This window comes from Physella acuta, unplaced genomic scaffold, assembly GCF_028476545.2.
Source record: "Physella acuta isolate Inbredline_101_S28 unplaced genomic scaffold, ASM2847654v3 ptg000910l, whole genome shotgun sequence".
Taxonomy (NCBI): Eukaryota; Metazoa; Mollusca; class Gastropoda; family Physidae; genus Physella; species Physella acuta.
In genome coordinates, this window is record NW_026732427.1 from 254422 (window position 1) to 282373 (window position 27952).

General features: G+C 37.4%; 1 protein-coding gene across 1 annotated transcript; it reads right to left on the reverse strand.

The window, feature by feature from the left end:
* LOC131953121 (cubilin) lies at nt 1-27716 on the reverse strand. The gene is made up of 16 exons (XM_059316149.1): nt 27632-27716; nt 20226-20353; nt 19635-19790; nt 15262-15367; nt 14915-15033; nt 13544-13708; nt 12280-12367; nt 8397-8509; nt 4226-4360; nt 3657-3753; nt 2675-2805; nt 2283-2438; nt 1773-1863; nt 1509-1621; nt 1134-1286; nt 1-796 (listed from the first exon to the last, which is right to left on the reverse strand). The coding sequence occupies exons 1-16, from the start codon at nt 27661-27663 to the stop codon at nt 675-677; spliced, it is 1905 nt and encodes a 634-aa protein (XP_059172132.1). The 5' UTR covers nt 27664-27716; the 3' UTR covers nt 1-674.
* Between the last annotated feature and the right edge of the window lie 236 nt (nt 27717-27952).

Sequence of the window (27952 nt, forward strand, 5' to 3'; positions counted from 1 at the left end):
ATCAACCAGAAAAAAGTTAAAACAATTTTACAGTTTAACAAATTGTTAAAGTGATCTGAATTACAAATGTGTAAATCACATTGACAAACAAAAACTTAATAGTATTATTCCTGTTAATAGAAGTGATAACCACATGTCGGTTAATAACTTCAGGAAAAAAAGATTGCAGGACAATATGCAATTAATTGAAACAAGACCAAAAAAAATTTCACCTTTACAAATAATTGGACATACATTACTTATAATTTGCTTGCTCACAGGTCTATGAACAATTACATATATCTAAAATTTAAAGTTGCAGTGCTGTATGCTGCCTAGAAGAAGTTGGCATCCTTACAGTTAACAATGCATGCAACAAAACTTAGCCTTAAAAAACAATTCTGCATGCAAACAGCATTAAAAAAAAAATTCTTAGTTGTTCCTTTAGCTTATTTATGCATATAAAATATTGAATTTCAGGTGGTTAAATGATAAATAGTATTCAAATCTTAAATACAGCACTTGATTTTAAAAAGATTGAATCAATAATATTAAATTAATATTTCTAGTTTTGTAATTTTCCATTAAACACAACTTGATTTAATGTAAATAATTAAGCATTCTACACAACCATATATTTATAATTTTTAACACCTATTAGAGCTGGTATATGGATGTTTTCAGTAGGTTCTGGATTACTGTTTTCCTTTCTTGCGCACAACAAAGATGTATACCAGGGCAATGGTTATGATAATTGCTACAGCCACAAGCAGAGTCCCAACAATAATAGGAACGAGATGACTGTTTTCCTCCTCAGCTAAAAACAACAGAATTCATAGGTCAAACATTTTTTTAAAACAAATTCTAAATAATTCTTCTTTTTAATTAAATTTAGTTATCTCCAAGTAAATATAATTTTTGTGCCTTAGAATATATATATGTATATATATTTTAAAAAATGCAACAAATCTTGGTAGGGTTTCATGTCATTTTAATGATAAATAAACAAAATACCAATAATTAGGTTAATAACTATCTTCTGCATTTGAATTATTTGTAATAAAATAGTAATCTATAAATTCATTTCAAATAGGCATTTATATAATTGTTGACTGCATATGTAAGAAAATTGGAGCTTTTTTAAAATTTCTTACGTTTGGCAGCATAGAACGTGGCATTGAATCCACCACTGTTGAATTCCATATCAGCATTGAAGACAACTAACATATCACTTCCTGTACTGCGGTATTTAGGTCTGTCATCTCCACACCACCTTCCTATGTACTTGTCCATTTTCTTTTCCAATCCTATAAAAACATACAGATAAACAAATCATAATCAAGTTTTTTTTCATAATAAGTAATTGCAATATTGGGAAAATTTGAATTGTGTGCAATTTAAAAAATACATAATTGGAAGTAAAATAAAAAAAAGAAACCACATCTAATAATGATAGTGTAATTTAGTATAAACATAATTTTCCTGTAGTTAAAGACAATAAAATAAAAACAGTGCACACTATAGGTTACCATTGTATACTTGTACTGTATCACTACAATCACTCTCCATCTTTGAATGTGAAACCTCTAATTTGATAAAATGGCCATCTGGGGCATGTATCTTGTATTCACAATAGCTGTTTCTATAGTCAAATTAAAAAAAAACAATATTCAAATTCAACACCTAAAAATTATAAATAAAACTATTTAAAATAATGTAAAATATGGAAGAAAGATATCAATACCAACATACTGATTCTAATTATTAAATGGATTAGATAAAGTGATACTTACATGGGGTAATAAAGGGGATAATTTGGTGAAGTCAAATGCTGCAGTGTTGAATTTGCCTCTAGATGTGATACCCTTTCACAGCCGCCACGCTCTTTGTGGGAGAAAAAAAATATAGCGATTTATTTTTTAATTGTCAATCTTTTTCCAGAGTTGGGCTAAGAAATTGGCCATAGACATTACTGTCCAAAGGGGGAGAATTCAGAATTTTGTGATGAGGGGAGGGGTGTCAGAAACGGTGACACAACACCTTTGCATTTCAAAAGTAATATTTAAACCATTTTTAACAGTTAGCTTGCATTTTCAATGAATTTTTTAAAAATAAAATTGCAAAATTTTGTAATAAAAAATGGTTGTCAAAGTTAGTTACCATTTATAAAAGACAGCAATTACAAATACTGCAAAAAAAAAAAATTCTAACAAAAAACATGTCATTGGTATAAAATCTGGCAAACATTTTACACAATTCTGTCTTATTCTGGTAATTTAAACTGATAATGCCCTTGAACTTACTAGGGAAAGCATAATATGTCATGTTGACTCCATCATAGCTGTCAGTGCTGTCTGTGTGGACAACGACCAGCATGCTTGGTCCAGTGCTGGTGACTTTTCTCCCCTGACCTTTAACCCCACACCAGATTAATAAAATATGGCTGTCTGTGTTTGGCCCTAGGCATTATATAAAAAAAAAAGTAATTCAGGTGTATCAGATATAAAAATCTATATAATTGTTATATTATTTAATTAAATAAAATGTTAATAAATCATTGTGTAGGGTTTACTCCATTTATTCATTATTGTAAACATGATACACGGACAAAATAAAAAGTTGAAATATAATTTCTAATGAAAACAATTCTGAAGAATCTGATGAAAAAAAAGATAGATCTTTAAGAATTTCTTACCATCATAAAATGTCACTCTATCACCATCTTTGCAATCAAATTTATTGCTAGGCACCAACCGACCCTTTATGCTTATTTCTACAACATCAGAGTTTCTCTCGGTTTTGATCAAATAATTACAGTTCAGATCACTGTGAAAAAATGGGAATATTAAAAATATTTGTCATCTAATTTGGTTGATTAAACCTGAATATGAAAACACTATGAAAAATCTGTCTTTAAGTCTGACAACAAAGTTGGATGCTAGGCAGTTAGAGGCAGTGGCATCAGAGTTTCTTCCAGGCATCTCTTCGGGGGGGGGGGGGGGGGGTCAAGGCCCCCCCCCCCTGAAGAAAGTCTACTGCCCCCCCCCCCCCCCTGAACGAGGTGGAATTTATATAGCAAAAATATACTTTTACTAGTGTCCGTCCCCCGGAAAATGTTGACCCCCCCCCCCCCCCCTGAGAAAAAAGTCTGGAAGAAACACTGAGTGGCATAGCAAGGAATGTAGTATGAGGGTTGTGTTAATAAAATAAACTGTCATTTTGAAGGGTCCGTGGGGTCTGGTGCCCCCCCCCCCCCCCTTTCCTCAAACAACCTCTGCCACAGGATGGTAGTCACTGACCCTGGAAATACTCGGCTTTCTTAAAACATGACATAGATGTTGTGGGGACATTTGATAAAATTTAATTATATATTGTCCTGTGCATAATTATTAATTAGGCCAGGAACTGAGTCTCTAGCTCCAATGCAGCTATTATTTTTATTATTCATATGAACTACTTTTACCAGTTTCAGTTGTTTAGTTAAAATGTGGGATGCAGTAGTTATTATGCTCATCAACTATGAAAAATTTAAGTGAACTAAAAGTTTGAATATAACTAATAATTTTAAATTTGTCTTTTACTTACAGAATATTAAAAAGATATCCAGATCTATATGCACCAAAGGGCATTAACTAATGATCAATATTTTACCAAAAATAATACTTAAGCAGACTCACTGTGGGTATCCAGATTTAGCATTAGCAATTTCTGGCAAATGTTTTATTTCATCATGAATGGCATACTTAATCTCTGCTTGACCATTGCATGTTGATTCTAATATATAAAATAAACAAAATGTTTTATAAGTTTGCGCTTTTTATAATAGCCAAGTCTACATCTATGTTAACATGTGAGGCCTAGAATAATAGATCTAATCTAGATCTAGATCTAGTTATAATATTAATTTAATAATAGGTGACACCTAAAGCCTTTTTGTTTTTTTTAAAAATAGTAAATAAAATGTTAAGCATACTTATTTCAATATTAATGCCATAGGGCCTAAATAAAATAAATATTAGGTTACACTTAGCAAATTAAGCTAATTTTCCATCCTTGTTTTTTAAATAGTAGTTTCTACTGTCAAATTCATTCAAAACAAATGTATTTTTCATATTTTTCATTGTAGTGACACTTGTCTTTTTAAAATTAATTTTAAGAAGTAGGACCCTATAAATTTTAATTTCTTTTTAAACTAACCTAATTTCAAATACCTTATTGGCCTCAACTTTTCCGGGAGACAACTTACCAACGGCGGACGCCTTCAAGTAAACCAGCTCTGTTGTCATTTCATTGACTGGGTTCAAGACCATGTTGTGTGAAGTGCTGGTGAAAATTTTCTCATCACAGAGATTGCCGATTAACTTTTTGGACAAATCAAAACCTGTGAAAGGGAAACAACTCATTCCTAATGATAATAGTTAGCAAACTAGGGGAGGTAAACGCAGAGATAAACATTGAACTATCTTTAAAAGTCAGATTAATAAAAGCTTCAAACAAACTACGCAAAACTGACAAGATTATTTTACAAGTAATTGACAAAACAGTTTTAAATATTTTTTTACATAATCCGACACCATATTTTATTACTAAACATTGTAGAGCTATAAGTAAAAAAAAAAATAAATATTTTAATTAACAAAACAGTTATATTCAACATTGTTTTAAAAAAAAAAAAAAAAAAAAAAAAAAAAAAAAAAAAAAAAAAAAGCATTCAAGTCCAGATAAAAAATTACCAAACCCCCTACCCCCCAAATTTAATCCAGAGTTTCTTCCAGGCATCTCTTCGGGGGCACCGCCCCCCCCCCCCCGAAAAAAGTCTACCCCCCCCCCCCCCGAACGAAATGGAATTTTTATAGAAAATATATACTTTTTACAGTGTCCGCCCCCCCGGAAATTGTTGACCGCCTCCCCCGAAAATTTCAAGTGCACCCCCGGAGGAAAACGTCTGGAAGAAACACTGATCTAATCTTAATAATCATACTTTAGACTCTTGTATTATCCCCCCCCCCCAACATATATGCCCCCCCCCCCCGTTTACCCCACGCTTAAGCACCTATAAACCTTAAGGTATTAGAAAAAGGATGTGTTAAAATTAAGATGTGTTAAAATTTGCGTTGTTCTAAACTTAAGATGTGTTAAAAATTGAGTTGTTCTAAAATTAAGATGTATCAAATTAAGGATAATTTATATAATAATATCACATGTATGCATTCATGTATGCAACCTACTCAAACTGCCTAAACCCCGTGCTGGAATGGGAAAGCAGTAATATAAGGGAGAAAAATATCTTTACAATTTATGACCATGTCTTTGAAACTGAAACTACAAAATAAATTTTGAATTTATTATTGTTTATGATTAAATTTGTAAATAAATTTATTTTAAAAAATGCGAAAAAAAAATAAATAAATAAAGTTCTCCCTAGACCAGGGGTCGGCAACCTTTTGAGACGGAAGAGCCAAAAGTTACAATCCACCAAATTTCTAAATTTTTAAAGAGCCACTTACATTTTTTATGTGCACTTCGCACTGGTCGTTGGTTGACTTTAATTATCAGTAACTAAAATATTCATCTTAACATCTTTTCCTATGTAAATCTGTATATTTTGCAGTTGGTGTCACCCTTGGGTGATAGCGTTATAGTGTGTACAGTTAACAGTAACGATGTTTATAGTAGGTTATTAAAACAGTTGGACGTAGCATTGTTTTCTCTATAGTTAGCAGGTTTACAACATGGTGTCACCTCCCCACCCTTGTTGGGATTTGTGAATGTGTATTTAAAAGACTTAATCACTCTAATTAAGCATTAGCTAACAGGCAAAAGCAATTTATCATCTATATATTTTGCAATTTTTGTTGTCTTGATGTCACCTCCTAAATGGTGTCACCTGGTGCACCCCTCTCTCGCGACGCCTCTGCTCTACTCCACCTATTCTTATTGTTTTTATTTTGTTTAAAGCTGTTTCTGTTTTCACAGTAAACTATTTTTTTTAGTTTTGAAAATAAAATAATATAATTATTATGGAACTGGAGAGCCGCATATTGATATCAAAAGAGCCACGTGCGACTCGCGAGCCGCAGGTTGCCGACCCCTGCCTTAGACCGTTTAATATAATAAATATGTAATTTGATTTTTTTAAATTAACAGTTAGTACCATTTCTAAATAGTATTATTGGATCCACTATTTATGAAATTTAAAAGAATAAACCGGGAGTGATCCCCCCTAAACTTTCTCGAATATTCTTATATAAAATAACAGGGGATGGGAACTCGGGCTATAGACATGATTTTTAATCCATTTTAAATACTTAACGTTTTAAAAATATAATAAAATAAAATCTCGTAGACAAGTTAATTGCACACCAAGTGAACGCCAAATAAAAAAGCGCATAATAGTGCGCAATAGTATTAGTACTTTTAAAATTTACATTAGTTTTTTGAGAAATCGGAAGTAGCGTAAATTACTACTTCCAGTCAACGGAAATTACTCAAAATTTAACAGAAGGTAGAGAATTAGATCTTTTACTTACATGTGAAATTTCATTTATCTATCTGAAATAGTACTCAAGTTATAGGCTTTTGAAAAATTCAAAGTAGGAAAAGTACCACTTCCGGTTATCGGAAATCGCTCAAAAGTTAATACGGATCTACGATTTTGATAAAATACTTATATATGAAATTTCATCAACCTAGCTGTAACGGTACTCAAGTTATCGTGTTTACACACGGACAGACAGACAGACAGACAGACAGACACACAGACATACGGACAAGATTGCAAAATTATGTTTTTCCGTATCAGTGAGGTGTAAAACGTCGAGATTTGTAAAAATCTCGATTTTTTTTTGCACGATTACAAGACTTTCTCTATACTTTGTATATACGAGAAAGTAAAAAAGGCCAAAATGTTTTGGAGGCGTTGGACAAATATTAAAATATTGGGTTTAGTATCTGTTCTTTTACATTAGGCTCGTACATTGACATTTATATATTTAGGTATTTCAATTGGATGTTTTATGTTTCACCTTTTGGATTTATGTTAATTATTATTTCTGTTAAACACACAAAAACATAACCAGAGTGCTAAAATACACTAAAACATTCTCTGCAGCGTTCCTTTTAGATATATTTCTCCTCGGAGAATGCCAGGAAGAAACACTTAAAAACAATCACAGCATGCTAAAATCACACATAAACATTATCAGAATGCTATAGGGCTGCTAAGTAAGTCCCCAACCAGTTCTACGGCTCAATAAAACCTACATGAGCCATAGAACTGGTTGGTGACCTACTTACCAGCCCTATAATAACACTAAAAAAGAAAAAAAAAACCCATCTTGTTTCCAATCGGGGACAAGAAATGACATGAAAGGAAAACAAAAAAATGATCTTGTCCAGATAATCACCGCCAAAAAGTTAACCCCCGCCACCCAAAGAAGATTATAAAAAGAATATGAAACTTGTACCTTCAGATTTTATTGAACAGGGAGAAATCAGGACATGTCATTAATAATTGGCTTGTATTTTGGTACAACTCTAACTTTGACCCTAACCCTAACCCTAGCCCCCAACCCTTACACTAACCCTAGAGGCGGATAAGGAGTTGGTTTCTATGGCGTGCATTAAATTTTTCAAATGTCTAGATATCAGAAATATATTATCTAGATCACAAGTACCGGGGCTTAACTTTTTACCTGTGCACGCTTTGCATTAGTGGCGGGGCTTACTTGGAAAAGATCCAATACAACCACATGGAAAGAAAAATACACACAGCTACATCAATCTACAATCAAACTAAAATTGACACTATACCATCGTGTGCCCTGGTGCCCTTGTTACTACACACAGCTACATCAATCTACTATCAAACTAAAATTGACATTATACCATCGTTGGCCCTGGTGCCCGGGCTTACCAGAAAAAGATCCAGCACAACCACACGGAAAGAAAAACTACACACAGCTACATCAATCTACAATCAAACTAAAATTGACACTATACCATCGTGTGCCCTGGTGCCCTTGTTACTACACACAGCTACATCAATCTACAATCAAACTAAAATTGACATTATACCATCGTTGGCCCTGGTGCCCGGGCTTACCAGAAAAAGATCCAGCACAACCACACGGAAAGAAAAACTACACACAGCTACATCAATCTACAATCAAACTAAAATTGACATTATACCATCGTTGGCCCTGGTGCCCGGGCTTACCAGAAAAAGATCCAGCACAACCACACGGAAAGAAAAACTACACACAGCTACATCAATCTACAATCAAACTAAAATTGACATTATACCATCGTTGGCCCTGGTGCCCGGGCTTACCCGGAAAAGATCCAGCACAACCACATGGAAAGAAAAATACACACAGCTACATCAATCTACAATCAAACTAAAATTGACACAATACCATCGTGGGCCCTTGTGCCCTTGTTCCCACAGGGAGGGTCTTTGGTGATGACCTCCAACCTCACACTTTGAGAATCCTTCTCTGTCCAGAATCGCAGAGGGCAGGCTCTAGTACTGGAGATGATACATGTTCGGATTGAGTGGTGAATCTGGAATCTTACGTGATGGGTAGTGGCGCCTTATCTTTGTTTGTGCAGGAATGTTTTTTAATTTTTAGACAGGGACGTGTAGAGAGCTAATCCCCCCCCCCCACCCCAGTTTGACTCCCCCCACCTCCATCCAACCGAAAGTCAAATAAGCTCGTATTTAACACTTAAGTTGTCATTAGTAAATAACAACACTCACAGGAGGGAATAAGGATTCTAGGTCAGGGGTCGGCAACCTTTTGAGACAGAAGAGCCAAAAGTTACAATTTTCAATTTTCCAGTTTTTATAAAGAGCCACTAACATTTTTTATTTTAATATTATGGCATTTAATTAGGATTAGGTGAATAAATATTATTTTTTATTTGAAATAAATAGCTTTATATTTAAAATAATATTCATTCATATAAAAACGCACAAATGTTACGGACATCACCGGCTCTGGAGGTCTTTCAGTAGCGTAGCGAGGGAGGGGGAGGGAGACATATGTCCCCGGGCGCCGACCTAAGGGGGCGCCAAAATGGGTTGGATAAATAAATTGAAAGGTTGAGGGGGGTGCAAATGGAAAGTTTGAGGGGGCGGGTGCAAATCAAAATCTTGAGTGGGGGGGGGGGGTGCAAATCGAAAGTTTGAGGGGGGGGGGTGCAAATCGAAATCTTGAGGGGGGGTGGTGCAAATCGAAATCTTGAGGGGGGGGGGGTGCAAATCGAAAAGTTTGTCCCCGGGCGCCGGGAAGGGTCGCTACGCCTCTGAAGTCTTTAGTATCTTCCATTAGCCAGGCAGAACTCAACACTTCAAACTCCGACTAGACTGGCTTGGATATCGGTTTGATTACCGTATTGGTCACTTCTGTCCAGTTCACACCTGACACACCTTCCACCCTACTTGTACCCTACCGTCCAGTACCCGGCTCAACCGTACAAAGATAACTAAAAAAAACTTAGTAATTCAGGTCTAATTAATGCATACTGACAGATAGAGAAATGCATTCTGAATAAAATAGCATCCACTATTGAACGATATTTGAAAAAGTCGGCAGTGGCAAGCCTGGAACCATCGACACTGGGCTGTCTTGGGGCTCGGCCTGGTACCCAAGCGGCTTTCTACCTCACCCGCTATCACTGTTCTCTAAAGAGTGTTTTTTCCCGTGTTAAAGTTGTTTTTCTTTTCAGTATAATATTTATTGTGAGTGTTGAAAATGAAATAACATGTGTGTATGGAACTCGAGAGCCGCATCCTGACATCAAAAGAGCCGCATGTGGCTCGCGAGCCGCAGGTTGCCGACCCCTGGACTAACCAAAGGACTAAGAACAGTGCAGATTTGTCCCTTTTGTAAGGAATCCAGAAATATGTATGGTTAGATACATAATCTCGTAGTTCAGTATTTTAACACTATTTATATAATGATTCTTAAAAAATAAAGCTAATGTGTCTCTATTCTAAGTAAAAATATGGTATTAGTTGTATTTCATTTTTATCTATAACTAGTACAAAATTATTTGCCTATTGTACAATTGCCTACATTTTATAAATAAAACAATAAATAGAGATAGTGTATTTTGTTATGAGTTGTTAGATTCGTATTTGTTTGAGTTATTTTGTTAAGTTATTTCCCTTGCATTGAAAAATTGTGTCTCTTCTGTAAAAATATCTTATGCATCTTTTTACTTTCTCGTATAAACGAGAGAAAGTCTTGTAATAGTGCACAATTTTTTTAGCGCAATTTCCATTATGGAGAATTGCGTTTATTAACTCGTCATTTCTGGGAATGGATGGATGAATGAATGAATGTATGGATGTATGTGTGTCCGCAGCTTTAAGTCGTATCTCCTCCTCAACGAAGCAATATCGAGGACTAGTTCCAAAAGCAATTATGTTAAGCAAGTTACGAGGATGAACATAGGCCAAAAAAATTCCGGGTTTCTTTCATGGATTTCCCGGAAAAGCCAAAAAACCTCGAAAAAATGCAGTTTTTTTACTCAGACCACTTAGCGACTTGAAACATGTACCAATCGATTCCTGCCATAATTTAGAACAATATTGCCGAAGAAAGTTTTCAAAAATATCCTTTCGTTCGGTCACAAAGTTTTTTTTAATTAATTAAAATTTGGACCGAATTAGTAGGCATTTTATGCAACCACACCACACGCGTCATCACGTTCAATAGCTGCGCCATCACGTTCAATGGCTGCGACATCACGTTCGGTAGCTAGGCGCGCAATGGTTTTTAGTCATGTAACTCTATTGTAAATAAAACATGTAAAATACTGAAATTTTTTTTTTAATAAAAAACGTTTTAATAACTAACCAATGGTTTTACTAACCCTGCTCTTGATTTACGCTACGACAGAGCTATTTTTAGATAACATAAGGAAATTGCGCTTAAATGTCACTAGACTTTTTAATTAACTTGTTTTGTTTTAAAAATCGAGATTTTTGCAAATCTCGACGTTTTACAGCTCCCTGAGTCTTGTTTTGTAAAGAGCCACTAACATTTTTATATCAATATTTGATTGGATTAGAATGAGTTTAATATATTTAATTTTTTATTTAAAAAAAAAATTGCCTTAAATATGAAATCATATTTATTCATATAAAAACAGAAACTGTTTCGCACAAAACTTCAAAGTATTTTAGTTAGCTCTGTTAGAATAATAAAATTAGTAATTAAATAATGTAGCTATAGAACTATCCCTACCCACTTTAGAAGCTAATATAACTAAAAAAAACGCACTCAGGTCAAACTAAAGCATACTGACAGATATATGCACTCTGAATAAAATAACATTCCCCATTTAACTATATTCGAAAAAGTCGGCACTTGGGCTGTGGCAAGCATGGAATGGTTGTCAAGGGGCTCGCTACAGCGTGGCTGTGGTGTTGGGCCTGGTACCCAAGCGGCTGTCTGTATACTTTCTGCTGCACCTATTCTCACTGTTCGCTGATGCGTTTTTCACTTCTATTTAAACTTGTGTTTCCTAACAATTTAGTTTTAAAAATGAAATAATATAACTATTAACATTTGTGCAAGGACCTGGAGAGCCGCATCTTGACATCAAAAGAGCCGCATGCGGCTCGCGAGCCGCGGGTTGCCGACCCCTGTTATAGGTTTTTTCCCAGCCGATGCAATTTGGGAGGGTGGGGGTGGTGGCTGAGAAAATTGGGGTGGGGGGGATGTTCATAAATGTATTTTGTATTGAGGACAAAAACAAAGAAAAAAAGATGTTCATTTTTGTAACAACCCATGATACTTTTTTGTTTATTAGGAGATATTGATAGACCAATGCAGGGTGTAGATTTTTGTTGCGGATGAATTTCGCCGTTAAGTTGGGGGGGGGGGGGGAGGGACGGGGGGGGGGACAGAATGATGCAGAGGCGTAGCGACCCTTCCCGGGGACAAACTTTCGATTTGCACCCCCCTCAAACTTTCGATTTGCACCCCCCCCCCTCAAGATTTCGATTTGCACCCCCAACCTTTCAATTTATTTTTCCAACCCATTTTGGCGCCCCCAAAGGTCGGCGCCCGGGGACATATGTATGGTGTAGATTTTAGTTGCGTATGATATGACTTTCGGGACTAATTTGGCGGGAGGGGGGGAGGGGTTCGCCAAGTCAGTTATCACTATATTTTAAAATTTTAATAAACATATATTTAAAATTTTTAAAAATTACATTTAAAGTTATTTTGTAAAAAAAAAATGTTTTGCCATTAAAAAAAAAACAACAACAAACCATCTCACCTTTTAATTTTGACGAAATGCGGAAACGGCAGGTACACGGGTAACTGTGTCAGCTCCAGGTTTGGTATTGACGAGTCGCTGCAATGTGCTGGTGAAAACATGGGGAACAGAAAGTATCTTTTTAAACACTAGAACATTCTAAAAATGGAGGTGTTTGCTTGGCGGAAGTGTGAGTGGTAGCTGGGGATAGCGCTTGACTGCTAAACCCACAAATTCCGAGTTCGGACTCCCCACGGCAGATGTAGCCCATTTGCCGGGGAAATCAACTCATATAGGAAAGACAACTCCAAAATAAAACAAAAACTTCTGTCATGCATGTTGTTCTTGTGTGGATAAAGGCTAAGGAAGCAAATCCAGAAAGAAAAGCAGGCAGGAGTCAGGAATCAACAGAACCCATGACGGCTTATCACGGCGAGACGTAATTCTTAATTGTGTTGGAGGAGATCCCCTCCAATATAACAATAAAAAAAACAACCAAGAAAAAGTGATTTATACAAATTGATTCTTGTTGTAAGTGCTAACCCTATCCACAAAACTCTCTTACTAGCAAACTAACCCCAGCATTTCATGATCAGCTCGGACAGTGCTGTTCCAGGCATCCCCCCTACTTCCCATCCCTTTGAACGAAATAGAATTTATGAAAAAATATAATATACTTTTACCAGCGACCCCCCCCCCCAGGTCCCGAACCACCGCTCGTCTATGTGATAATATAATTAAAATAAAAGCCCTAATTATAGATACTACCACACTTGAGCTTGGTCCTAAACTTGTTATATTTAGTACAGAACCCTTTCTGATCTGAAGGCAAATGAAACAGGTGAAGTAGAACGGAACTGTTTCTGTATGAAGGTATGCGAGTCAGCTCTCTGTCTCAGATAACCATCAGCAGAGTTTCTTCCAGGCATCTCTTCGGAGCCCCCCCCCCCGAAGAAAGTCTACCCCCCCTCGTACAAAATATAAGTGTCCGCCCCCCCCCCAGGAAAATGGAAAATGTTGCCACCCCCCCCTCCCCCCCCCCCGAAAATCCCTCGTGCCCCCCCCCCCCCCCCTCCGAGGAGAAGAAAGTCTGGAAGAATCACTGACCATTAGAGCTGGATTCAAGAACGTCTTATATACTCAAACCCGAGAACCGAACTCGAGAATATTGGGATAGTAACTTCTACTTCTCGACCAGATTTACGCCAATTTTTATTTTTGCTACTTGGAAGTGCCGATATTGTAAAAAAAAAAGTTCACATGATCACAAAGGCTCCTTCCTTACTTGATCGAATATTGGTTGTGACCTTTGCCCTGAACACCAGCCAATCGCTGTACGTCGCTACTATCTTAAACCGGATGAACAGATCCTTCCCGGAACTAGCCAGATAACGAAATGGTTGATTTGACGAGCACCAGTTCAAGATCTCCGCGCCGTCATCGTTTGGACCTGGAATAAAAGCAAACAAGAAAGTACTGGCAGTAATCATACACCTTTTAGCATAGTTTGCACAAAAATTAAAGAATTAATTTATTACTTGTTGAGAATGCTTAGTTTAAAACTAAGAGTACGACTGAGGACCTATAATTAATTTATAAACGATGTCATGTAGTTTTAACCAATTTGCGTACCCTATATCTATAACAAAGTGCCTAATATAGACCTATGGAGAAAGACAATGACGTCGTCAGGGATAAGGGGGGGAAGATGCTTTAAATAAAACTCTGCTGCGGATACTGCTACAGTTTCCAGAGGAGTGGCCAAGCAGTAGAGCGTACAATCAGTAACTCAAAAGTCACGAGTTCAGTTCACAGTCTCAAGTGTTCTTAAAATGTCACTGAGTCCATCCAGCTCTAGTAGCTACCTAAAGAGGTTAAGGCAAATGTACATAGTGCTGACATGCTGAGGCCAGAGAAACACCGAACTCTACTTCATCTGCCTTGTGTACATTTTGGCCTGAAAGGGTTCGTTTTTTAAAATCAATTTTTTTAGTCGTGGTACTGGTAACTCGTCCTAGCTTCTTGTCCATAAATGACGTCATACATTTTCCCGATTTTTTCCCGCTCTTCTCTCGGCAAACATCGTCACGCATCGTCAGACTTTGTCACACATTGTCACAAAAAAACCCTCACCGGATCCTCCCCTACCTACACAAATTGATGCTTTTCCCAACTAACGTCGTAAATGTTAAAATTTCGACCTACCATCGTAAATGTTAAATTTCAATCTGACATCGTAAATGTTTGAGTTTTGACCTACTATCGTTAATGTTAAAGCTTCGACCTACCATCGAAAATATTAAAATTTCAACCTAACATCGTAAGTATTAAAATTTCGACCTACCATCATAATGTTGAAGTTTCGACTTACCATCATAAATGTTACATTTTCGACCTACCATCATAAATGTTACATTTTCGACCTACTGGTACCATCATAATTGTTAAAGTTTCGACCTACCATCATAAATGTTAAAGTTTCGACCTACCATCATAAATGGTAAAATATCGACCTACCATCATAAATGTTAAAATATCAACCTACTATCATAAATGTTAAAGTTTCGACCTACCATCATAATTTTTAAAGTTTCTACCTACCATCATAAATGTAAATTTTCAACCTACCATCATAAACGTTAAAGTTTCGACCTACCATCATAAATGTTAAAGTTTCCTTCATCGCATGTGATTGGCCTAAACGACAACATCTCCAGGCCGATGTACACGTCATCACTGAAGGTGGACTTGATGTGAAAATCGCAGACTATTTCTCTAAAACATAAAAACAAGTTTTTCGATACACGATAAAAATTGTCATTTTGTGAATATTTCTCCCAGTAGAAAATTATTTTTATCTTAATATAATTTCAAACTTACGTGGTGTTCCATTATACAAAATTAAAATTTTCCTTTTTATTTCCTTAATTTTACTATATTTTAGTAATTTCAAAGAAAACTATAAAAAACACTGATTAAAAGTAAAATAATAGTGTATTTTACCGTCGAAGATTTATCTTTTCTTCTGTGTATTTGGGAAGATCCAAAAATATCGGGTTTTCCCCCACGGAGATGGTGCGAACACGATAGGTATCGCATTTTGATTCATCTGGTCAGTTTGGAATAAATTATGTATAGTTTATATACCATTACATCAGTATGGCATTTTATTCCTCAGCGCAAAATACCCCCCCCCCCCCCCTTCCCTTCTAAAATATCCCCGGAGCTGGACCAACATTAAAAAATATTGATACATTTTCTAAAAATGTAACAGCATTAGTCTGTTGAAAATTGATGAAGCAAAAAAATAAAAATAAAAAAATAATTAAAAATCTCATTACACACCCTAAAAAACTGCTTTCAATTAAATATTTCTTATTTCTTATATAGTTTAATCCAGCTAGCTTAAAAATGGACCAAGGTACAAGAGTTAAATTAAATTAAATTTACTCTCAACAAATACTGACATATTCATACTAATTTTGTACAATACGCATACAATCTCTAGTTAATACTAATAGTTTCGCTGTCTGTGTATCTATCTATCTATCTATCTATCTGTCTGACAAGAACGCTCTAGAGAAAACACAAGCAAAAATTCTATCTGACAAGAACGCTATAGAGAAAACACAAGCAATTTAAAAACTCTCACAGTGAAACGAAAGACGAGGTATGACGTCATATAGTAGAAAATAATATCATGCCGGGGAGTGCACACAGTAATATGACGTCATTGATTCTCGAGTAAACATTGAATACAAAGGCAATTTTGTCTAATCTAAGTGGTATGCGTGAAGAGTTTCTTTCATACAATTCTTCGGGTAGGGGCGAAGCCCCACCCCCGCGTAAGAACGTCTGAGCCCCTCCCCCTCCCCAACTCAAAAGAAATTTCTTCATCGATACTCTAAAATAAAATTACCGTGCGGCATCAATTCGGCCAATGACGAAACGGCCCCGTCAAAACGACCCCGACAAAACGACCCCGTCAAAACGACCCCGTCAAATCGGCCCCGTCAAAAGGGCCAGCGACATATGGACCCCGTCATATAGGCTCCCGACAAATAGGCTCCCGTCATTTAGGCTACCGACAAATAGGCTCCCGTTATATAGGCTCCCGACAAAAGGGCTCCAGTCAATAAGGCTCCTGACAAATAGGCTCCCGTCATTTTGGCTCCCGACATATAGTCTCGCGTCATTTAGTTTTTTCCACAAAACGGCCCCCGTCATTACGAGTCCCGACAAATAGGCTTCCGCCATTTAGTTTCTCCACAAAACGGCCCCCGTCATTACGACTCCCGACAAATAGGCTAGCGTCATTTTGGCTCCCGACAAAAAGGCTCCTGTCAATTTGGCTCCAGACAAAAGGACCACTGACACAGTGGCGTAGCTACCGTAAAGCTAGCGTAAGCAAGGCATGGGGGCCCAAGGCACATAGGGGCCCTTTTCCCTCATAAAAAATTAAAACTTTGTTACATATAAATAATTTTAAAAAAGAAAAAGGTTAAAAGTTCCAAAAAGCCCCCCCCCCCCCCACCGTTTCGGCAGTGGGATTCAGTGTTTGTGGGTCAAACAGAGCCCAATCGTTATAATAACACTACAGGCGATATCACTTTGTCGTGCAAGACATTGAGAGAATCAGCCTATAAATAAACTTTTTAGCAGTAGTAGGCAAGCATAATAATATAGTATAAATACAAAATCAGGACATATAAAATACAAAATGTTGCCTTCAGAATATTTATATATTAAAAAATATCCATCGTAAGTAGAAGTTGATCTCTTCGTTTAACTCCTCTGTAGCCTAACGCAGAGGCGTAGCGAAGGCGAGGCGGGGGGTGCGGACCGCAACGGGTGACACCATTTAGGGGGGTGACACCAAAGGCAAAAAATTGTAAAATTTATAGAATGAAATGCCATTTTCCAGATCCATTAGTTAAAGTTAAATAGTCTTCTAAGTACAAATCGAAAATTATATCAAGAGGGGGGGGGGGGTGTGACACCACGACGTAAACGTAAACTATAAAGAAAACAATGCTACATCCAACTGTATTATAAACAGACTGTAGATAAACATCGTTACTATTAAGTCAGCAGTGATTAAAGCTTAAACACGTACGTTTACCAGTATGTGGCATATATATAAATTTTAGGCCTATGTAGGCCGACACACACACACATATATATATATATATATATATATATATATATATATATATATATATATATATATATACATATATATATATATATATATATATATATATATATATATATATATATATATATATATATATATATATATATATGCTTTGTTTCCTGGGAGGGGGTGACAATACGAAGTGCTGCACCGGGTGAGACCCGACCTAGCGACGCCACTGGCCTAACGGCTGACGAAGGGGCCCACTGATAATTTTTGCATAGGGGCCCAAAAATCCTAGCTACGCCACTGCACTGACAATACCGTTTCTGTAGAGACTAAGTCTCCCGGCAAAGCGGTCTCATTGAATATGACATCTGCCAGTGGGACCCCTTCATCAATATTCTTTAGAGTTAGCTTATCCAACACTCTTATGTAATACAACGTATGCATCTCTTGTTCGGCAGGCCTTATTCTTATATTAGTTTATCTATTATAAAATATAGTATGTTTTAATTTAAGGGTCATCTATCTATGACATCCATAATTGAGTCGGTTATAGGCTGTTCCAACTCATTATGTGGGGAGAAGGGTCCACGCTGTACCTTCCTAACTGCAATATGCTTGTACAGGGGCGTAGCGAGGGGGGGGGGGGGCGGGGGTGCGGACTTCACCGGGTGACACCATTTAGGGGGGTGACACCAAGGCAAAAAATAGCAAAATATATAGAGAAAAAGTTGAGGGGGTGGGGGTGCAAATCGAAAGTTTGGGGGGGGGGGGGTGCAAATCGAAAACTTGAAAGTTTGTCCCCGGGGGTGACACCCGACCTCGCTACGCCACTGTGCTTGTAGGTTATCAAAACAAAATGCTGTTATCATGTTAACATCATGAATATCATACCTTTACACTTCTGTGCTCGCTTTTAAGCAACAGATCTTTTCTGTTGTAAATTAAATATTATCAAAACTTTAGAATTGGTGGAATTTAGCTGTTAAGGGCTCGATTTGTTTGTGAATTAATGTTGGTTCATGAATAAATAATTTCATTCGGGCATTAAAAAGAGGTTATGGTGGTATTGGAGGTAGGACACAATGGTTACTTTTATGCCAATAGTGGTCATATCGTTCATTTTTCTGGAGCCAATATGTCGGGAGTCATTTTGTCAAAAGCCAATATGTCGGGAGCCCAATTGCCGGGAGCCAATATGTCGGGAGCCCATTTGTCGGTAGCCAAAATGTCGTGAGCCCATTTGCCGGGAGCCCATTTGTCTTGAGCCCTTATGTCGGGAGCCAATATGTCGGGAGCCGCTTTGTCGGGAGCCAATATGTCCTGAGCCTATTTGTCAGGGGTTAATATGTCGGGAGTCCATTTATCGGGAGCCTAAATATCGGGAGCCCATTTGTCGGGAGCCTATATGTCGCAAGTCAATATGACGGGAGCCCATTTGACGGGAGCCAATAAGTCGGGGCCCTTTTGACGGGGCTATTTTGACGGGGTCGGTTTGTCGGGAGTCGATTTGACGGGGTCGTATTAACGGGGCCGTTTTGACGGGGCCGTTTTGACAGGGCACCAAAATTACCGCCTAATTAATGTGTCTAATCTAAAAAGTGGTTTTCTTGCAATTTCTTTAATGCAATTCTTCGGGTAGTGGCTAAGCTCGACACCAGTGTTTCTTTCAGACTTTTTCCTCCCCGGAGAGGGGTGGGGGTACTTAAAATTTTCGGGGGCGGGGGTAGAATTTTCGGGGAGGGGGCGGACACTGGAAAAAGTATATAATTATATTTCGTTGAATGGGACGGTAGACATGTTTTTTTGGGGGGGGGGGGGTGGTAGGGGTGGGGGGGGGGGTGGGGTGGTTTTAGTTTAGAGAAAATAGACAGCACTATCAACCTAGCGCCCGGTGTATCCTTCCTCAACGGGCCATTTTTCTCGTAATATAAATAATCCTATAATGCTGGCTACAGTTCCTGGTTCAGTTTAAATATTTCATGCGCTCCATAATCTTCTCAAGTTCGGCAACCACTGATTTATCGATTTACCTCCCCGCAATGCTATATTTAGCAAACAAGAAAACAATCTGCAGGATTATCTATCTCTGGGTACAAAGATACGTTGATTGTCTTTTTTGAGAGCCACTACTTTAAAAAGCAAAAAAAAAAAAAAATGATACAGATATGAATGAAATAACAAAATGGTTTAAAAAATACAACTCTTAAAAATAAAAGTACACAAAACGTACAATCGTCTATGAGGTAATATTTCAAGGCGAAGCCGGGGGCCGAGAAGTGCTGGTCAGCAACGAACTTGACAAACAGATGGGCGCCGTTTGTTTTGTACTGGAACTGGTCAGTGCTGCACCAGCTTTTGACTGGAGTGGAAGATGTCTCGTCTTTTCCTGGAATAATAAGTTTCATTCAACTTTCTAATTTGTGAATGTGAGCATTAAAAGGTTATATATATATATATATATATATATATATATATATATATATATATATATATATATATATATATATATATATATATATATATATGTGTGTGTGTAAAGCGAATACACAAATAATTTATACACATTTATATATTTACTTATATATATATATATATATATATATATATATATATATATATATATATATATATATATATATATATATATATATATATATATATATATATATATATATAAACATAATTACCTTTGGGTATGTATGTGTATTATTGTAAATTATTATGGTAATAGAAACGTTTTTGTAAGTGGATTCCTGTGGTGGGTGAATGGTATTGGGTAAAGATGGGGTGGGGATATTGGGGGGTAGATTCTGTAGCTCACCGTCCCTCAGCTCCAGGTAATCCTCACATTGGCCACCATCCCAGTTGGCCAGTTCCATAGAGATGACCTCTACCTGCACCCGTTTGCTGCTGTCTTTGGTCGAGATTAGCCAGGTACAATTTTTGTTGCTGTGGGGATAAAGCAACTCTGTGTATATGCCAGGTACAATTTTTGTTGCTAATGGGATTAAATCAGTGGCGTAGCTACCGTAAAGCTAGCGTAAGCAAGGCATAGGGGCCCAAGGCAAATAGGGGCCCTTTTTCTAAAGTTTGAGGTGGGGTTCAAATCGAAAGTCTGAGGGGGGGGGGGGGTGCAAATCGTAAGTTTGTCCCCGGTCGCCGGGAAGGGTCGTTACGCCTCTGAGGGGCACACTAACACTTTTTGCATAGGGGCCCAAAAATCCTAGCTACGCCACTGGATTAAATAACACCATGTATATGCCAGGTACAATATTTGTTCTCGAGTTCAAACCCCGGGCTCAAGTTTGTAGGACGTCCCTCAGTCCACCCAGTTCTGATGAGGACATAACACGCGTTAGCGAAAGTAAGGGCAACATCATCCAAAGTTTCATTGAAACAGATGAACTCTACTTCCTCTGCCCCTTGAGTCTCAGGCGCGAACGGGACACGATGATAATGATTATGTGCAAATAAAAAAAAAGTTTTAATAAACAAGCTTTTATGTACTAAAAAGTAGAAAATAAATTATAGACTACTATTTAAATAACTATAAAGAAAAGCGTGGTTCACTTTAGTATCTATTGGATACCTTTACTAATGTTTAGGAAGAGACCCACGCTTTTCTTTATAGTTATTTGAATAGTAGTATATAATTTATTTTCTACTTTTTAGTGCATTAGTACATAAAAGCTTGTTATTAAAACGTTTTTTTTTTCTGAAATTTTTTTTTAGTACTTTACATGCTTTTATTTACAATTGAGTTTCATGACTAAAAACCATTGCGCGCCTATTGAAACGTGATGACGCGCTATTGAACGTTTCGATCTCGACAGACTGACGACTGACGACAGAGGAAGTGAGTTAAATTTTAAAAGCTTGTAAAAATACACAACGCACGAATATTGTCGATAGTTTTTAGCATGCTTTATCATTTTTAACTGACACGGTTTGTTAGAACTTGCTAACAAACTCATATAATTAAAAAAAAATGCGATGATTACATCGAAAAATATACTAAAACACCCCATTTGCATTGTTAGATTACAAATACATGAACAGATAATCTTGTCGTTCGCCCCCCCCCCCCCCAACCCCGGATTCCATTATAATTGTATTGTCAAAGCTTCACACTTCGCACTACAACACCACCCCGCCTCTCATCCCCCGCCCATTGATTTTTTCGCCGTCTCAGCGCCGTAGCCGGGTTTAAACTTTGATGTCGTGTCATTTGTGTTCAACGCCTCGCTAATTTTTTTACCACACTCTGACGGGAGTAGAGAGTAACATGGAGAGTATGGAGAGTACGGAGAGTACCGCTGAGTGATGGGTAAACGGCGCGTGACGTGGTCGATGGAGGGTGTTGTCTTATAATCTCCCCGCACAACTTAGGCGTCAATGACGCGAGGCGCAGGGGTGGTAATTAGAAAAAGTGGGGGGTAACACAAAGGGAAATAACACACTAGAAGACAGGGGAGGTGACTGGGAGATAATCCTGATGTTTAATTATTGAAAAGTTTATAATAATAATATAGATCAAATGATAAGGAGGATCTTTTGGTACGTGGCAGTTATAAACAGACTGACAACACAATAAACATACAGTTAGTTAAAATATCTTGTTTTCTTTTTCTCTCTCCCTCTCTCTTTCTCTCCCTAACGGGCCTACATATATATTTATATAAATAAATAAATCAATCTATATATATAATTCTCTTCTGGGAGACGCTAGAAAACAAGCTGTAAGCGCGCTCCCTACCACCCCACCCCTACATGGTCTGGTGAGCTGTGGTTCACGCTAAATGTTTACAATCATAGAGCGTGTTTAGTGACGGCTATTAAGGGCAGATAATTTAGTTTGAAACTATTTTAAACTCAGGGGAGGTAACTAAGAGGAGGCTGCTTTCACGGGGATGGGGTGGATGGGTGTAGGGTAGGGTAGGGGTTGGGGGAAAGGAGGGTGGGTTAGTATCGTTCTTAACGACCTACTGATAGTGTTTTAAAGCAAATATTTTCAGTGGCAGCATTGGTACTGTCGAATTCACAAATTATGAATTACTGAAAAGTAGAAAATAAAACAACTAAATAGCGGCGTATGATACGCCGCGGGTCGGCTCGTAAATATTATTTTATATATGTATGCATCTATTTTTAATTATATGTATATATTTATATATACTTGTATATATGTATGTATATTGTATATGCGTTTGTGTATGCCCATGAAAATAGGAACACGTCGTTAGATGTTAGAGCTTACTACTGTTAACCCGCTAGTCTCAATATTCATTCAATTGAGAATGTTCTAGATTTTGCTAACGATAAGGTGTGACTGAATAGTGTTAGGGAATGAAAAGACCTCTGGCATTAAATTCCTTCTTATATGTGATCACAGATATAGGTGAACTCTACTGTATCTAACCCAAAGATAGCCTAAACGATAGCTTTTACTTTGAGAAATGCGTATGCGTACGTGTACATGTTTGGGCGAACTCTACTATATCTTTCCTACTGACTGAAAAGGTAGCTTTTACTTTTAACAATGCGTATGGCTAAGCGTATGTGTTCTGTACATGTGCGTGTGGGTGTGTGTAAAAAAAGAACAATGAAACACGGTTATTCTATAGTGTGTGATTTTAAAACAAAAACTGACTTCAACAAGAAAAAAAATAGTCTTCGTATTACGATTAAAACATCTGGTATTCTTTTTTTATGCGTAGTTTAAAAAAAATCGTAAACAGCCGAGAGCTGTGGAAAAATCTGGTCATAATTTGTGACCCGTTTACCCAGCAACGGCGTTGATTCTTGACCTCATGTGTAACGTATCGATTTTGTTCAAGTTTTAATTAGATCAGATTATTCACGGGCAAATTTACAACTTAGCCGCTTAACAAACTTTTTTTTTCTAACTTGAAGATTATTTATCATCAGTTGTTGACTTAGTAATTAGGATTTCATTAAGGAATACGTAAATAATTCAGCTCTTAGACCTGACATTCAAGAAGGCTCTTGCTTTTCAGCTCTTTCTCTTTCCCTTTCTCTTTCTCTCTCTCTCTCTCTCTCTTTCTCTCTCTCTCTCTCTCTCTCCCTCTCTCTCTCTCTCTCTCTCTCTCTCTCTCTCTCTCTCTCTCTCTCTCTCTCTCTCTCTCTATATATATATATATATATATATATATTTATATGTGTGTGTGTTCGTGTGTGTGTGTGTGTGTGTGTGTTGGTCTTCTAGGTTCTAGGTCCTAGGCCATCATAAAATGACGATTATAACTACGCTCCGCACTAAAGAATGCATAGCTTCAGTTCTAAAATCTTATAGGAAAGTGTGAATAGAAGACAATACATAATCTGTGTGCCTGTGCGAGAGTACGTGAATGTGTGTGTGGGTGAGTGTGTGTGTGTGTGTTTGAGAAATGAAAAAAAAAACAAGCAGCATTCAGATTTGGCAAATATTTCTTGACATCAACATGATCTTGTAAGATATTTTTTTTTACTTCTATTCATCAAAGCAAGTTAAACGCATTGCAAACTTTTTTTTTAAGAAAGGCCTTTTTGAGAAATCTTTTTTAGCCCTTAACTCTCATCCAAAGCACACCCACACACAAGCAACGCACAGGCACAGACACACATACACTTCAAACACTATACCTACAACACACAAACTACACAGCCACTCATTACACTCATAAACTACACACACTATACACACAGCACCTACTACACACCTACTACACCCATACATTACACACACTACACATATACACTTCTAACACTACACCCACTAAACCTACTACACACATACACTACACACTATAACACTACACACATACACTTCTAATACTACACACACTATACACACTGCGCCTATTACACACCTACTAAACCCATAAATTACACACACTATACAACACACTCTACACACATACGCTACACACACTTTACACACTACGCACATACACTTCGAACACTGCACCCACTACACACATTACACACATACACTACACACTATACACACTACACACTTCAAATACTACAAACACTGCACCCACTACGCACCAACTACACCCATGCATTACACACACTATATACTATACACACACTACACACATACACTTCTAACACTACACCCACTACACACATCCACTGCACACATACACTACACACAATACATACACACATACACATAGTTCTACACCTTCAAAGTGTATTGCCCCTTTAACAATTGGAATTCAACAAGCAACAAGCGCGAGGGGAAACTAATTTATTAACGCTTTGTCTCAGACCCACGCATAGAAACTTGTTAACAGTCTAGGGGCCGGAAGTTGGGTAACGCATTTAGACAGGGGGTTTGTCGTTTTGTTTGGGTTTGGGTTAGGAGAGAAGGAGAATGGGGGTTAATTAGGTTTGGTGAGGTGTAATTGGAGCTGGGGGTGGCGCCCAAGGGACGTGGGGTGAGTACAAACTATTGTGTTCTTGTTTGGACATGTGGAATAGAGTGTCACACACTGTAATAAGGCCGTTACAGTGACATGTCATGCAATAAAATGGTTGTTGAGGTGACACACTGCACCGTAAGAATGCTGTGATGGTGACACTCTGTAAGAGTGGTGGTGATACATTGTAAGAGTTTTGATGTGACACACTGTAAGAGGGTTGTGGTGGTGACACTCTGTAACATAGGTGGCGACACACTGTAAGAGTGTTGTGGTGACACACTGTAAGAGCTGTTGTGAAGGTGACACACTGTAAGAATGTTGTGGTGTTGACACTCTATAAGAGTGCGTGGTGGTGACACACAGTAATAGTGTTGTAGCTTGTGACACAATGTTGTGGTGGTGACACACTGTGAGAGTGTTGTGAAGGTGACACACGGTAAGAGTGCGGTCGAGGTGACACACTTTAACATTGTTGTGTTGGTGACACACTACACGTTGCAAAGGTGCTGCTATTGTGCAATGCGAACAGAACATCTGCCTAAATTTTGCGGTGGTGACACAGTTTCAATACTAGGCCTTCAAGTGACAACCTAATCTAACAGCGAAGTTAATATATATATATATATATATATATATATATATATATATATATATATATATATATATATATATATATAAAACAAAAAAACATCATTTTGTGAATACCCCGTGCCGGACTCATAAAAATAGAATCGGAAAAATCCCAAACTTCCATACAATGAGTTCACGTATAAGCCATGGGGACTTATCAACGTCATTCGCGTCAAGCTATCAACGTCAATTACGTCAACGTAAGCTAATTAATGTATCTGGAACTTACAACTAATTAATATCATCTCAAGGCTGGAGAGCCGGGTGACAGAGTGAGACGTTCATATTGATGTGTTAAAAATCTCCTGCGTCATCAGATTGATGATATTTACGTGGCGGTGTTAGCTGCCGGGGGGGGGGGGAGCCAGGACGGCAGACGTTTTTCTCCCCCGAAACTCTGGTTAACTGATGACACGAAATACGATATTGTCTTCGATCGCGAAGTTCCTGTACAGCCAATCAATACTTACGAAAGTGAAACTGTAGACTATGGTTTAGGATTGATAAAAATAAATCTTAATCCTGTTCGTGCCCAAGACACATGAAGCAGAAGAAGTAGAGTTTATCTAATGTATTGACCTCGGCATATGGAGGGGTAGTGTGGTCAGCACTATGCCCAGCCGCCTTTGTTTCCCTAACGTAAGTTAGGTACCCATCAGAGCTGGGTGGACTCACGGACGTTTGAACCCGGATTCGGACTCGAGATTCTCGGGTCAGCAGCCTAGCTCTCTACCGCTAGAGCCGCCCACTTGATAAAAATAAATAGAAATGTATTATTTTCAGGATCTTTGTATTTGCAACTTTTATAAAGATTTCTAATTGATTCTTCAAATTTTAATTTTTTGTTTTCAAGTTTAAGTTTTTAAACAATTTTTTTAACGCTATTCAACTCTTTCATGTTCATTTAGAACGAAAGTTAGAAGAAACACGCAAATTAGTGTCCGACTAGGTATTACGCATATAAAATGCATTGTCTCGTCTGATCAACAGGAAGTGACGTAAACAATGCGCTAGAAGCATGCGCATGTTTGCCCAGCCCCTTAGACTTCCGCGCACACGGAAAATAAAATCAGTTACCTCCCTTTGGAGACCGCCCTGTCAAAGAGACCGTAAAGACTTGCAACAATCTCCCCACTAAATCGTTTAGGGAACAAGAGTTACGGGCCTTGATGTTCTGCTCTGTATGTTACGGTGTCAATAAAATAGTGGAGCCGCCAGGGGAGACTATGCCAAGTTCTGAACGGATTTGCTAGGGGAGGTAAGGAAGATAGAGAAGAAGCAAGCTTCCCACGATTTGAAGGGAAATATTAAGTGATATGCAATTTTTTTTCTTAGCAGCGTAAACTGCGTCTTTATATTGATTGGATTGTGTGTGTTTGTTTGCATGTGCATCTGTGTGTCCAGCAATAATTGAAAACAAGTAGTTTTATAGATTTAGATGATTTTAGATGATTTCACATTCGTACACAGAGGGGCTTTGACCATAGGGGTTTTGACCACAGCGGGGCTTTGACCACAACGGGGCTTTGACCACAGAGGGGTGTTAACCATAATATATAGATTTTAAAATAGAAATCATAAATTGTTATTTAATTTTAATTTGTGATAAAATTAATACGATTTCATACATGTTTCCTGAGAACTAAATAATAGAAATAAACATGTACTAAAATAAACCGGGAGTGATCTCCCTGAACTTTCTCGAATATTCTAATATAACACTACGTGGGATGGCAACTCGGAATAAAGACATGATTTTTGTTTACTTAAACTTTTAAAAATAGAATAAAATCTGGTAGAAAAAATAATTGCGCCCCAAGCGAACGCCAAAACAATATTAGAGTAGAGAAAATTCTAATGTCTTGTTTCCTAAGTTTTAGAAAAACAAACAAACAAGAAAGCTGAGTTATACTACTTTGGTTAATAATCTTCCAAACTCTTCAAAATGTAGAACATGAATTTAGTTACGTCCAATATTTGTATTAATATTTTTATCAATAAATTTGCAATATTTTACGAAAGTAGACATATAAAATAAGTTAACTATTAAACACTAATATAGATTGTGGAAACGTGATGAAGCGTTTTGACCTACATATAAAAATAAGAATTGAAAAAAAGACAAATAGAAATAGCTTGTGTAAAACTGATGGATATTTTGACCTACTTTGGGTAATCCGATGGGTATCCAGGTGACATCAAGATTTGGGCTGATGACGTGGCGGTTAGCTGGGTGGTCGAGGAACCACACGTGGCGCCTAGGATAGAAACAAAAGAAAATATTTTAGTCCAAAGATTAACATGGAGTTCGAAACCCTCTCAAAATCCGGTATAAATCTGGTCTTTGAGGTAGGTATGACGCTGCCGAACTAACTCAGTTCAAAAGGGTACCTGGATTATATTGGGCGTCTAAAGTAAAGGCGGGTGGGTATGGGGGAAAATATCTTTACTAGATATCACAAATTTAAATGAGATCTATTTCATTTGT